This window comes from Erpetoichthys calabaricus, chromosome 18, assembly GCF_900747795.2.
Source record: "Erpetoichthys calabaricus chromosome 18, fErpCal1.3, whole genome shotgun sequence".
Classification (NCBI taxonomy): Eukaryota; Metazoa; Chordata; class Cladistia; order Polypteriformes; family Polypteridae; genus Erpetoichthys; species Erpetoichthys calabaricus.
Genome location: NC_041411.2, coordinates 27,982,912 through 27,998,339, shown reverse-complemented (window position 1 = coordinate 27,998,339; position 15,428 = coordinate 27,982,912). Strand labels below are relative to the sequence as shown.

General features: G+C 41.5%; 1 protein-coding gene across 1 annotated transcript in view; it reads left to right on the top strand.

The window, feature by feature from the left end:
• cacna2d2a (calcium channel, voltage-dependent, alpha 2/delta subunit 2a) overlaps positions 1-15,428 on the top strand; it is a 667,325-nt gene that overhangs the window by 69,036 nt on the left and 582,861 nt on the right. The window contains exon 2 of the mRNA XM_028824557.2: positions 3,060-3,141. Within this exon, the coding sequence (XP_028680390.1) occupies positions 3,060-3,141 (82 nt within the window). The remainder of the gene's footprint in view (positions 1-3,059; positions 3,142-15,428) is intronic.

The window sequence follows — 15,428 nt, the reverse complement described above, 5'->3', positions numbered from 1 at the left end:
CCTTTTGCTAAAACTGTAAAGGCTCAGCTCTTTTAATATTTCCGCATAATTCATCCCCTGTAGCCCTGAAATCAGCCTAGTCGCTCTTCTCTGGACCTTTTCTAGTGCTGCTATGTCCTTTTTGTAGCATGGAGACCAAAACTGCACACAGGACTCCAGATGAGGCCTCACCAGTGTGTTATAAAGCTTGAGCAGAACCTCTTGTGACTTGTACTCCACATATCGTGCTATATATCCTAACATTATGTTTGCCTTCTTAGTGGCTCCTGAACACTGTCTGGCAGTTGATAGCACAAAGTCCATTACGACTCCTAAGTCCTTCTCATAAGGTGTACTCTTGATTTTCAGACCTCCCATTGTGTAGTCAAACCTAACATGTTTACTTCCTATGTGCAATTCTTTACATTTATTGACATTAAATTTCATCTACCACAAATCTTCCCAAGCCTGTATGCTGTCCAAGTCCTTCTGTAATGATTTAATGGATTCCAAATTATCTGCCAATACACCTATCTTGGTATCATCTGAAAACTTAACCAGCTTTTACTTATATTCCTATCCAAATCATATATATTAAAAATAGCCGCAGCCCTTGCATTGACCCCTGTGGGACACCACTCTTAACATCAGCCAATTCTGATGAGGTTCATCGCACCATCACCCTCTTCTTCCTGTGTCTGAGACAGTTTTGCACCCATCTACACACATCACCCTGAACTCCCACTTCTTTTGGTTTGAAGCCCACCCTCTCACGTGGCACCTTTTTTCTGAAAGTCCAGATAAGTAATATCACATGCTCCACTTTGATCAAATCCTTCCTCATGGAATTCCATCATGTTAGTAAAGCTCACTCTCCCTAATCTGAGCCCAGGTTTATTGCTCATGAAATCTCCATGTGTTGCTCCATCTTTTCCTTGATAATTTCTTCCATTAATTTACCTGAGATGCATGTTAACCTGTCTGGCCTATAGTTATTTAGATCTGCCCAGTCAGAACATGAGACTCTCATTACATGAATTCTAGTCGGAGGGGATGTCCGACTTAATGACTGCATTTGCAGATTTCATCACTGTAGGATGTCAGATCCACACTTCCATGATGACTTTCCGGTATTGGTTCAGAAATGTCCTAAGTAATACTTTAAAGATGTAACAGTCCAGGGAAGTCTGGGAATGAAGCATGCCAACAATGTGCTGTCTGACCATGGTGATGCTGTACAAAGGCTTTCCAGGTATAGTGAGTTCAGTCGCTATACTGACTTGGGGTGAGAGAGCATCGTTTTTGAATAATAAAGACCTGGAGGTGAATGTAATCAGGAACAAGCCAAGGTCAATGCTGAAAGTCAAGCCAATCTGTTTACAAAATCAAATCACTAACCAAAACTCTGAAGTCCTAGAAAAGAAACAGTTGGCTTTAACTAAGAAGACAACGATCAAGAATTCGATAAACATGCCAAACAGGAGTTATCTGTCAGTCTCACTTTAATGATATAACCCTTGTGCCACAGTCCGGTGAATTTTGGAAATGATCGCCTAGGAAATACCCAATGCCTTTGGTCTGAAATGATGGCGCCCTTAACAAAACAAAGATGGTGTCTCAGCATAATGGTACATACTTCTTTAATTTGTCATGAAACCAAAATGTTAAATTTAGAAATCCTTGGGCATGTGTGCCTTGGGGACAGCTTAAAGGCTCTGGTGGTGGTAATTCAATGCTGATCCACAAGATGGCAGTGTATACTAATCCCTCTTGTTTTCCTCCCTCCACTGACCAGATGATTGACAGTCCAACCACCTCTGATGTCACTTCCGGTGTCTGTCTCCCAGGTCCCGCCTCTTCCTTCCTGGCCTGCATTTAACAGGAACTGTTGCCATCTTTGCCAGTCTAGTCTAAGACTCAAGTCCCAAGGGATATTCTTTTGCTGAAAAGCCTTCATTAATTATCCTTAATAATATACAGGGTCACGGTGTTGCCCCAACTCTTTTTCTTTTGTCTTTCTCATGTTTTATGGAATGCATGATTTGTGAACACTTATTCGGGAAAACTCACAAAAGAATCAGAAAAACCCCTGATCATAACAGCCTCAATCTCTGACCCGTTTTTCCTTCCTCCTTTCAGCCGTGGCTCAACCCTCATGAGATATCAGACAGACAAGCCTATCTTCTGTTTGTGTGGTCCAAAACACCAATTTTCTTTATGCCACAAGCCTCATTGTCCGAGTGCTAATTGGTTGTCACCTCTCTCTCACACACACACACACACACACACACACACACACACACACAGCCCGCCGCAACGGCTTAAGACAATGTCAGGGTGGGTCACATACTGTCTGGTTTGAGTCAATGAGAATGTTAAACTACTTGTATCAGGACAGAGTGCTGCAACTGCCAACAACTTGCTAAGATTGTGTAAATGAGGTCTTCTACTGAAAATCGGTGGACTTGTCATGTGCTGTTGGAGGGCTTTTAGAAGTAAATAGGATGCCGAGATGTGACGGGGTCCTCCTTCAGCCTGATAAAGCTGCATGATATTGAGAGATGACAGGATCAGGCTCTGACCGTTATATCAGCATGATCCTCAAATGAGACACAATTAGACTCCTAGTTATAAAGCCCAAGGACAATGAGATGTGACTACGAAGCAGCAAGATATGAAGATCTACAGTACAATAACAGGATCGGGCTACTGGAGACAGGATTATGGGATTGTGACAGGATCAGACTTCTACTGTGAACTGTAAAATGCTGAGATTAGACTTGATTGGGCGGCAATCAGTAAGACTGCAGGACACTGTAGGACATCGGGGTGATACAGCATGGAGGCCTCTGGGCCCAACTTCACACGTTGTATGCTATATAGAATATCAGTTTGCGAAAACTTTGAATGTTTGATTTTTTTACTTTCTTTAAAAGGAAAAAAATAAACGGACCTATTTTTGTATAAATTCAGAAATGACAAAGCAAAAGACGAGACGTCTGCTTTTGCACAATGAGTTATACGTTTATTTTCTGAAGTAATAATGTGTGTTTTAATTGTTCTTTTTGATTCTTTTTCAGAATGCAACACTGGGCAGAGCGCATAGAGCAAGAAATCAGCCGTGTGGTCCAGCTGGTCAGTGGGCTCCCCCAGATCAGAGGGGTAAGTTCATCATCGTCACTCAGTCGATTACAACCTAATGCTGTCGAGGAAATCATTTCTATGAAAAAGAAACCAAAAAAAAAAGCGAGAGAGAGGAAAACAGATGGCTGGCATTCTTTGTGCGGGAGTGAATGTGTTTTTTTGGCTCAGAGCTGCTAGATTTACACTTGTAGCGGAGCTCTGCTGTGGCTTCTTTTATGGATTGTGTTTTCTGTGTATGTCTCGGCTAATTAGTCGTCTTACGTGTAAGCAAAGCTGGTAAGCCTTCTAGTTCATCGGAGATTATTGACCTTTATTCATCTTATATTTATTGTGTTTTGGGAAATTCCCAGTGAGAACGAATTGTGTCTTGGTCTCTAGGAGATAAAAAGCCATTGTGAAATTTAAGTTGGCTGCCTCCTTGACGTGAACGCTTTTCCATGTACTGGGGAGACTGTGTGATCTCATCTGTGGAGTGTCCGGGGGGACCTTTGCCCCAGTCCTTTGTATCAGGACCATTGGTCCAAGCCTTTCGTGATGGAGTTATGCCCCCAGCCCAGTTAGGTTGTGTGTATATATCCAGTGACTGATTGTCTCAGATTTTGCGGTACATCCATATTTTTGGCTCTTTATAGAGGTGTTTCCAAAAGAACCGTAGGTGGAACACCATTGGTCCTGATCTATGACATGACACGATTGTCCCACTGTAAGACTCTTAAGAAGAATGAATGAAGAAGGGATGGGAAGGAGGGGTGAGGCAGGAGCTGGTGTGGTGAGAGGCTGGTCACTTGACCTTGATGTCACTCTCATCCCTCTACCAACTAGACTCTCGTCAGGTGGTACAGCCGAGTTTGCCAGTCAGTTGTATGTGTATCAGGCATAAGGATAGATATGGAGTGACGTGCACGCACTTCTAAATCTACTGATTATGCACAATTATTCATAAGTAATTTATTACTAAAAACGAAGGTTAAGTAGTGCCATGCCACCTTCTGCCTTAGGCCTTTGTAGGGTTGCCCTTTGGATGCATGGAGGTTTCGAATTCCAAATGAATGAAGTTATGATTGAATCTCACTTCTTAAAAAAGTATTTGTTAATGTAAATGGGGGTATTTTGAAACAACAACATTTATTTATATAGCACATTTTCATACAAAAAAGTAGCTCAAAGTGCTTTACATAATGAAGAAAAGAAAAATAAAAGGCAAAATAAGAAATTTAAAATAAGATAACATTAATTAACATAGAAAAAGAGTAAGGTCCCATGGCCAGGGGGGACAGAAAAAACAAAAAAAAAAAAAACTCCAGACGGCTGGAGAAAAAAAAAAAAATCTGCAGGGGTTCCAGGCCACGAGACCGCCCAGTCCCCTCTGGGCATTCTACCTAACAAAAATGAAATAGTCCTCTTTGTATTTAGGGTTCTCACGAAAGGACTTGATGATGATGGTCATGAAGACTTCTGGCTTTTAATCCATCACTGTTGGAACATCACGGTGCTTTGAGTAGATGGTGGTGGCGCAAGCAAGAAATAGCAGCAGAAGCTTAGGGAGGATATCCATCTTGGCAGTGTAAATTCTCCCTGCTAAAGTAAGATGAAGGGTAGACCATCTATGCACGTCTTTCAAGTTGTTCCATGCAGACAGCAACATTTTGTTGAAAAAGAGCTTTATGTTTACTTGTGATGTTTACCCCTAGGTATTTAAACTGATCTGTGATGATAAAAGGGAGGGTGTCCAATCTAATATTGTGTGCTAGAGTTCACTGGAAAGTGCACACTTTTATTCAAATTAATTTTGAGTCCAGATATCTTTTGAAATTCTGCTAGTGTTGTTAGGACTGCAGGCACAGTATTTTATCGGTCTGATATACAGTGTACAGTACCATATCATCCACATATAGTGATATTTTTCTGTTCAAGTCCTTCTCTGAAAATCCCTTTTACCTCCGAAGCAATTCAAAAGTGAACAGCCAGTGGCTCAATGGCTATGGCACATAACAGTAGTGATAGGGGGAATCCTTGTCTAGTACCGTGTTCTAGTTTGAAGTAGTCTGAAACAATATTGTTAATACAAACTGAAACTTTTGGATTGGTATACAGTAGTTTGATCCATGCACATATGTTCAGGCCAAATCCAAATTTATGCAATGTCGTGAATAGGTAGTCCAATTCAACCATATCAAATGCTTTTTCTGCATCCAAAGATAGTAAGATCTCTGGAGTGTTAGACTTTATGGGTGAATATATTACATTAAATAGGCATTGAAGATTAGAAGCGAAGTGTCTACCTTTTAATAAATCCAGTTTGGTCTTGTGACATAACTGAAGGGAGCACTTTCTCGATCCATCTAGCTAGAACTTTGGAGAGTTATCCCGACATCAATATTCAGAAGTGAGATTGGTCTGTATGAGGCACATAGGAACAATGACAATTAATGCTTGGTGAAAAGTTTGAGGTAGAATTTTATTGTCTCTGGCTTCTGTAAATGTTGCTAATAGAAGGGGAGTTAGCTTAATTGAAAATTTTTTATAAAATTCAGCAGGGTAGCCATTAGGACATGGTACTTTACCTCTGTGAAGTGAGTTTATAGCATCTAGTAATTCTGACAGTGTCAGAGGTTTATCCAATTCCTCTGCGCTGAGATTATATAGCTGTGGCAACCGTAATGTATCAAAAAAACACATTAGATTGTGTCTTATATTCTTTAAACTGAGTAGAATATAAAGACTTATATTAGTCTCTAAATGTGTGCATTATATTTTTATGGTCAATGATTTGATCTCCGTCTGTGTTTGTTATTACTGATATTGCATTGCGAACTTCCTGCTTGTGGATTTGTTGAGCCAAGGTCTTATTTGCCTTCTCTTCGTGTTCATAGTAATGATGTTGTGATTTAAAAATGAGTTGTTTTGTTTCATTGTACATCAATGTTATGACTAATGAATAAAGCATTTTATTTACTTACTTACATGTTTTTATTTTTTTTTTAACCTACCTATTTTAGAAATTAACATGTTAAGATATACTTAATGTATGAGTTAATGTTAGTGATGCACCATTTGTTGGAATGGCAGATGCAATGCATTTTATTACTAAAATTTTTATAGCAACTGGATGGACACACAGACAAACAGACACTTATCCTTCTATTAAGGTGGATAGCCAAGAAAGGAAATGTACATACAATGTGTTATTCTTGCATGGTGTTTTGAAATCTGATGTGTCAATGAAAAAATTCTGCCTTTTTTGATTGTGTCCAGATTTTTTATTTTTTTTTTAAAGGTTGATCGATCACTCTTATTTGTATGTGTCCTCAGTGGCAAATATAGGGATAAATGGAGCTCAGTTATAGTACATTTAATAGACATTGTGGATTTAGAATAAATAGAACACACCTTTTCTGAACCCATTCATCACTGATGGGATCATGTATGTGAGTTCAGAACAACATATCATCATGTTGAATAATTCTGTCAGAAAGAATGCTGATGAGCCGAATGATATGGCAATAAATTAACTGAAAATGGCACCCCATCCAATGATTGGTCCTAGCCAGCACCTGATGCTTCCTGGGATAGGTCCCAGTTCCCCAAATGTCTGCTCTGATTGAGTGGATTTAGAAGAAGGATGGCTGGGTAAATGAAAATGGAGCTCTAAATCTGCTGGACAGCTGAGTGCCAGGAAAAGGCAGTTGACTCACACACATGTATTTCATTGTGATATGAGATTATAAATTATTTTAACACTGATTATTGTCATGTATTGTCAAATGTCCAAAAACATCAGATTGTATCCATTTGTACACTTTAATAGTACACACAAACAAAACTGAGTTCCAGTTTGGCTTCTGTCTTAATTTTACTGCAGGACTGGATGCTTGATGAAACAACAGAAGACACAGACTAGTGAGGCGCCATCAAGTCGAGCAGCGAAGCACTAGCATTTATTTTTGCACTTCCATGTTGTTGCTGCCTTATTTTCTTTGTTCTGGTTAGTAAATAATCTTTCAGAATTCAATCAGAAAGTGCAGTTCTCGTACAACAAGACAATCGGGTCTACTGCTCAGCTCAGGATTTACATTGATGGGCAGTTTGGAGGCCTCAGAAAGTACACTTACATAGTGCTTTAATAACATAGACAGTGAGGAGCCGCTTCAGTCACCCACCTGAGTGATGTGACAGCAGCCATTGTTGTGCCAGGATGCTCACCACTGACTAGTTATTTAGTGGTGAAGGAGTGAGGGAGATAATAAGGCACAGGGGATGATTAGGAGTCAGAATGGCCAGGCTGGGGTGGGAAATGTAGCCATTGGGAAACACTGTACTCTGTTCAAGGGAGGTCTGGGGATATTTTATGACCACAGAGAATCGGGACCGCATCCAAGGGATGGCACCATTATTCAGGACAGAGTCTCCCTCACTGCACTGGGGCATTGGGATCCACACAAATCCCTTCCATGATGGCCTCACTAACACCTTTTCCAGCAGCTTTTCCTAGATGGTCTCCCATCCAAGTACTGGTTGGGCCCGAACATGCGTAGCTACTGGTGGATTCTCTGTTCAGAAGTGCAGGTGGTATGGCTGTTGGTTGCTGTCAGCAAGCATTTGAGCAGATGAAGCGTCTGAGCAAAGAGAACTGTGGTTTTATTATTTACCTCATTCCCCTTGGCAATATCTTTCGTAAATAGAACATAAATTTCCACTGTTATGCTGATGACACCCAGCTCTACCTTGCTAGGAAACCCACCTCTTCTTTTCCACCATCTTCGCTTATTGACTGCATAGCAGAAATTAAATCCTTGCTTTCTTCAAATTTTCTTAAATTAAATCGTGACAAAACTGAGGTTCTCCTCATTGGTACAAAGTCAACATTATCCAAAGCTGATAATCTTTCACTTGATATTGATAACTCCTTTGTTTCCCCTTCACCACAGGTCAAGAGTCTGGGTGTCTTCCTTGATAGTTCTCTATCTTTCCAATCTCACATTAATAACATCACCGGTCTGCTTACTTCCACCTACCTAATATTAATCGCATCCACTCCTCCCTCACCCCCCATACCACTGCCATTCTTGTTCACAGTCTTGTGACTTCTCATCTGGACTCCTCTTTGGTCTCTCTAATAAATCTCTCCATAAGCTTCAGCTTTTCCAGAATTCTGCTGCCCGCTTCATTACTCTGTTCACCATATTACTCCGGTCTTGCAGCAGCTTCATTGGCTCCCGATTAAGTTTCAAATAGATTTTAAAATTCTGCTGTTAACATTTAACGGCATTCATAATCTCGCCCTTCCATACCTGTCCAACCATCTTCATGTTGCCATTCCCTCCTAGAAATCTTAGATCCTCTTCCTCCATCCATCTGACCGTCCCTCTCGCCCGTCTAACCACCATGGGGAGTGGAGCATTCAGCCGTTCTGTTCCCAAGCTCTGGAACTCATTACCTACTGAGCTTAGAAATATTGAATCATTCTCAACTTTCAAATGTAAACTTACATCCCATCTGTTCAAAATGGCTTTTTCTCTATGATTACAGTGGCTTTGTTTGGTTTTAACTTCTTACAATTTCTGGTACTTTTAGCTCTGTTTATAATGTGTTTTGTATTTGTTTGTTTGGAGTGCTTAGAAAGGCTCCTTTATATAAATAAAATGTATTATTATTATTATTACAGTGACTGTTATAAGAACATCATGGCTCCTTTCACAGAGTTCGCCAACTGAAGTGAGGTGACCCTGATTAAATGGTATCCGTCAATAAGGGCGCGCACATAAAGGCGACCCTCAATTGGGCGCGGCGAATAAAAGCGCACATAAATAAAAGCGATCTTCAAAAGGGCGACCTCAATTGAACGCCGAATAAAGGCGCCCGCAAATAAAGGTGGCGCAGTGGTAGTGCTGCTGCTTTGCAGTAAGGAGACTGTGGAAGATTGTGGGTTCGCTTCCCGGTTCCTCCCTGTGTGGATAGCGCTTTGAGTACTGAGAAAAGCGCTATATAAATGTAATGAATTATTATTAATGAATTATTAAAGGAGTGCTTCAAAAGGGTGACGTCAGTTGAGCGCTGAATAACTGCGCGCATAAATAAAGGTGCGCTTCAAAAGGGTGACGTTAATTGGGTGCAGCGAATAAAGGCAAACGCAACAAAATTACAGAAAATTTATTAGATAAAGGCAATGATTGAACGTATAAAAAGGTGAAAGCAAGAATATTAAAACATCCAATTAATTAATGCATGAACTTCTAACGAACTACTTCTAACAAACTATTTCTAAAGCTCTCTATATTTCGTTGTTTTCAAAATTACAGAAAATTAGATTAAGGCAATGACTCAATGTATAAAAAGGTGAAAGCAAGTTACACTTGAAGCTGTAGATTATGTGCAATGCTACGTAGATATTCGAGATGCGGTCTATTAGCATAATCAAGGACAATTAATTTAATTCGCTCCGAAGGTTATCCTTTTGAAGCGCTCCTTTATTTGCGCGCGCATTTATTTGGCGCTCAATTGAGGTCGTCCTTTTGAAGATCGCTTTTATTTATGCGCGCTTTTATTCTCCGCGCCCAATTGAGGTCGCCCTTTTTGTGCGCGCCCTTATTGAATAGAACCGATTAAATGAAGGGAAAGTGGTGCTGTAAACTGGAGATTCCGCTCCATGCAGGTTGCCTCTGTCTTGACACAAGTGACGCCTTTGCTTTCAGCCAGCCTCACCATGGGCTCCGTGTTCATCGCTGCTGCCTGCCTTAAATTTTAGCTTGACCTCCCATCTTGTCCTTTCATGGCTTCCTAAAATCTGTTGCATTTCACGGTGCTCCCACCCGGCACTTATTGTTACAGAGATGAGCTGCACTGCAGCACTAATGTAAATTAGTTAGAAGAGAGACAACGAGCGAATCAGAAGGGTTTTAAAGATTTGGGGACTGGGTGGAGGGTGAGCGGCCACTTCCCTGGGCTAATTGATTGTCAGGGCCACCTTTGGAGAGAAGCCCCCTTTTTTTTTTTTTTTTTTTTGCTTTCTTTAGGGTTGTCACTTTACTGAATTAAATACTCATTTTCTGCACCGCCACACTTTTTTGGCAGGTGCTTTGTGGAACTGCATGTTAAATTTGCTGCTCTTTGATTCAGTGTGTCTCTCGCTCCATGGCCGGCCTGGAGCTAACATGCAGCTTTCCCTATTTATTTTATTTTTTTTTTTATCCTCCTTGAACTTTAGTCACACAATCTTCTCCCCGTCTCACCGCGCTGGCATTAGCTGTTCTGCTTATCTCTGTGGCATGTCCATCTAGATATGGTGGATCGCATTACGCTCACATCTTTCTGGTTACATTTGATTAAACTGGCATGCCTGTGCAACCAAACGTCATAATAATAAGTCACAGTCGCCTAAATTTCACACTGTAGATTTAGTCTCTTGGCAGATTGGGTGCAGAATTAAGATATCATGAAGACTAAATGAGCAGGATGTTCTTTTAAAGCAACACTATTCAGCTCTGCAGGCTGTGATGTATCTCGTGGGTTCAGATCTCTACTTTGTCACATCCTCAGCGTATTTGTTGTCCAGAAATGCTCCTTCTTCTTTCCATGTTTCACACACCTGCTCATAACGTTATTTGCCAACTGTGTGCAGTGTGATAGACCGGCATCCCGTCCACGTCACGGAAAGTTTCGGAGAGGAGCCACTGAGCTCTTTCCAGGTCTCCGCTACTGCATGAAGACTGATGAAGGTGCATCTCCTCAATTAAAGCAAATTGAGATTAAGAGGAAACAGCAGAATTTAGAAAGGGGCAATACATTAGCCTGAATGCCGGCCATTAATTTACAATAGCAGCAGGAATCCGAAATGACGAATAGACTGCGGGGTGACGTGGCTTGTTTGTCCCTTTCGGCATTCCCCAACCAAAAAAGGGCAATCTCAACCGAAATCAGGATCAACTGCCTGAAAGGCTTGCTGTCATTCTGCTGTGTTTGTTTTTTTTTTTTTTTACATAATATGCCCTTGTCGGCATGCATCGTCACACTTTCAGGTAAATGGTAGGATATCTAATTGGATCTGCGCTGAATTAAGAGCAATGCTCAGCTCGGGTACAGCAGGCCTGGTAGATTGGATTGCGGCCTTTCATCTCGGCTGAGCTTACATAAAGCTGCCCTAATCGCTAGCCTCCCAGCCCGTGCGCAGATCCGTGCTGAATGTGTTATCGCTAAGATCCCGGAGCATGATTTGCTCCTGTCATCTCGCATTGTCCTCTCTGCTGTGCTGTGCCACCATCCCCTGGCACAACCCGCCCCCGCTGCTCCTCTCTGTGCAGACCGTAACCTCAGATATGCTGTTGAGCAGAATGATGCCTCCAAAATGGCTGTAAGATGCATTTGAATTCTAAATTACCAATCACCAGTATGACCAGCACTCCAATCTGTGCCCCATGTGCCAGCTAGTGAGTGGCACACTGTGCGTTTACCTGTTACACCGTAGGTCCGCAAACGTGTGTTTATAGACGGCGTAAATCAACCAGCCGAGTCGAGTCGATCCTCTCTGGGGTTGCAGATGTCTCCTGCAGGGGAAAGTACGCGTAACAGCGCCGAGTCTTGCTAATTAGATCTGTAATCAAGACGGCCTTCCCTGAGCAGTTTAAATCAGCACAGAAATCTTCATTAGCGCAAAGCCTGAGTCCCGATACAAACACTATGGCATCGGCCTTTCAAACTCCACGGAGCTGATGCTGCTCATTACACAAATGCCAAAGTGCCAAAAATAACTGAGCTTATAGGGAACATTGGATTTGCAGCAGAGGTGCTGCAGTAAATTTGACTTTAGCGGAATGTAATTTTCTAAAAGAACAATAAGCAGATCGGTCAGAGCAGTAGATTATCGCAATGGCCTGAGGACAAGTAGAGGCTACTTGGACAAGCTTTACTTCATATAGTGCCCTTGTAATGAAAGCCATCTCAAATAAACCAACATGAATAATACTCAGTAGTGGCAGCGATGGCAGACTGCTGTGGGTTTTACCCGCAGCTGACACAGTTTTTAGGTATTGATGTCTACGAAAGTTTATAAAATGAGAATATTTAAAGATATAAAGACTATATAAAAATCAAAGAAAATCCACAGTAAGTGCGTTTTACATGATGTGGACACGAGAGGGCATACAGCTCCCCAAACCCTGGACACAACAGACACAGAGCCCAAGTCCAGCACACAATACACCTTTATTCAACTGTGGGAAACGCTTTTGACTCGTTCCCCACAGTAGGACAGTACAGTATTGTGCCAAGCACCAATATACTGTCCTTTTCTCTCTCTCTCCAGTCCTCCTCGCTAGTTTCGTCCACCTCTTCACGACTCTCGCTCCTAGAGTAGTGACTGCTGAGACATTTTATAAGGCACCCGGAAGTGCTGCCAAATAGGGCCCCGCAAATGTCCATGTGATCCCTGGCGGTGGCCATGGTGTCCCAACAGGGTTGAGCCTGGAAACCAAGGGGGCTGCCCTCTGTCAGTATGGGGGGGAGCAAATGTCCTGAAAGTTTTTCCTTAGTTAGGGTGTCCCGGCCGTCCACCACAATGCATACACAAAACTGGGATCAGGTTAAAGCACAAACCTGCTTTCTTTCTCAAAAACCTCCATTTATACATGTGAGTCCACTTATGGGGCTCTCCCTTGGCAAAATGCTCTGATGTCATTAAACTGCACAAAGAAGAATTCAATGGCGTCAATCTGAAAATGGGCATGGAGCCTGGGATCTATTTGTTGTGTTTTATAAATGTGTGTGATGAAGTAAATAACATCCATCCCCTTTTTACATCCTCAATCTGAGACGCCGAAGATCTGTGGGATGAATGCTGACCGATGCATCACCCGGTCCCTTTGTTTTGATATATTTATAGCAAGTAGCTGGATGAAAACTAAACAGAGGTTTTATTGATAGGTATCTATTCTCTTTTGCTTGCTTGTGCGATTGAGCCCAGCAAAGGACTGGCGGGAAGGCACATCTGCTTCTTGCCTTGCCTTTCCGGTAGTTTTGAATCAGTAAAAGAAGAGCAGAAGATGTGAAGTGAGCCAACAGATGAGCCGCGAAGTCAGGGCCTCAAACTCCAGCCAATTTCATTCCAACCAGTTCCTTAATTTGAAGCCAATTCTTGTTGTTCATTAAACTCGTTATTTAATCCCATGGCTTGTTGCTGTTCTCCTTCTGCCAAAGCAAATGTTCCCCAAACTGTTGATTTTTCTTTTTACTAGTAGACCCGAGCAGATCAACACTACTGAGACCTTCACCTCTCTTTATTATCAGATATTATATGATGGGCACAGGTTGCTGGTCATGTGTTGGTTCATTTTGTATCTAATTATTAAGGGGTCTGAGTTTAAAATAGCAAGTGAATTAAAATCAAGACAAAAAAAAGTTAATTAACAGAAACAACTGGTCACTAATTAAGAAAAGGGTTAGAATAAAAAACCTTCAGCCAGAGCAGCACTGCAGGACTGGAGCTGGAGACCCCTGGTGTAGGCATTTTAATTAGAATATGTTTAAGAAAAGCTTTCAAAAATATGGGGCTTAATGTGCGCCTGACAAAACCCAGGAAGGCAGAAAGAAGAAGGCTGGCCACAAGAAACGTGGGCCATAGCATAAAAATGTTGGCACTTGCCCAACTGTGACATGGATTGCAAGCTTTAGACTTTGGGAAGGAAATTAAGAATGAACATCCTCATCTCCATCTCTTCCTGCTGATGTTCTTTAATCCTCATTGAGTGATGTTATGGGGGTTCTTACCGAAGTCTTGTGTAGAACCTGACCTGCTTCCAAAGGTTCATTGTAGTCAGCCTCAGGATAGGGCACATCTACTGTTCATCAATATTGTAAGCAAATCATGGATGCTATTGGAATTCCCTTTTTTATTAGTATCTGTCTAATGTATATCATGTAAACACTGGAATTGGGTTTAAAAACTGAGTAAAGGCACAATTCTGAAATCCATTTAGGGTTTAACCCAGTTTAGGGTTATGTGAAGCCAGAATGGAACACCCAGACAAGGGGCATTTTGGAAGAGATAGATATTTAGCGTAGTTGGCAGGATTACATAGATAATTTAGCGTTGTTGGCAGGATTACATAGATAGATAATTTAGTGTAGTTGGCAGGATTAGATAGATAGTGCCTCATTTTTCTCAAGGAATAATTTAGCATTTTACAGAAACAGCTCTTGTCAAATACACACCAGAATTATTAAATAAAAAAGAAAATGTCAGACTTGGCTAAACATAAAAAAGATCAGTCACAGTCACGGTGAGGCATTCTAAAGATTTTTTTATGCTGTTGGTATAAAGAGCCTCAATGGCGTTTCTTAACGCATTTCTTTAAAATAATTTTGGTCTAAAAGTCCTCATTGCCAGTTTGTCATTGAGAGGATGTGTAGCTTTGCTCATGATGGGACTCAGTGTCATCTAAACTTCTCCGCTACTGTCTTCAGGGGTGTCATAGAGGGTGTGTGGGGGGGGGGGGGGATGGGGGGATACAGGAATCGTGCAACCTCCATGAGGACAATGACCAGCTGCATGCTAGAAAATAAGATCCATGTGGCGCCAGTGCTAGTGACTGCGCCAGCACAATGCCATGAAAGCATTCCGCCCAACTAAATGAGATGTGGGCATATGCCTCCCAGCCGCTGTGATAATGGCTTCAGCACTCAGAAGAGTGGGCAGCGCCTGACACTGGGGGGCGACTTCTCTTAAAGAGTAACTTCACCCTTGTGACATCAGAGCTCATTATAACTATATCAGAGTTTGCGGCTATATGCCAGACCATTGTTTATTTCTTCCTTTGGATCTGTAATAATTTTACTAATGTGTATTTATCCAATGAAATGTTCATTTCCAAAGTGAGGTGAAATCTTATTGATTTACCAAGCTTCTCACACAACAGTGTCAATTCACTTCTAAAACATTTTATAACGCCAGACATAAAAAATAAATAATTAGATAAACATAGCCGTCTAAGTCTACCACGTCTTCTTTATCTGCTGTCTTTCATAGCCACGACTGGCAGCAGTTTCTTCTACTAACAGATCGCTGGAGTACAACAAGAAGGGTTCTTCTCTTGCAGATATTACGCCCACAGTACAAGTTGCAGGTTGATGTTTCGTTAATTCCTACATTTCACATTGTAAGAAAGGAATAGAATGACAATTTTGAAGTACTTAAATAATTTATAAGGAGAAAAGAAAAAAGTGCTGAGCTACTGTGAGACGTGTCGCTTTCTTGTTTCTTAAGCAGCCATCCCTTATCTGAAGCTGCATGCTGTAGGGACGCAAAGCAGAGATTT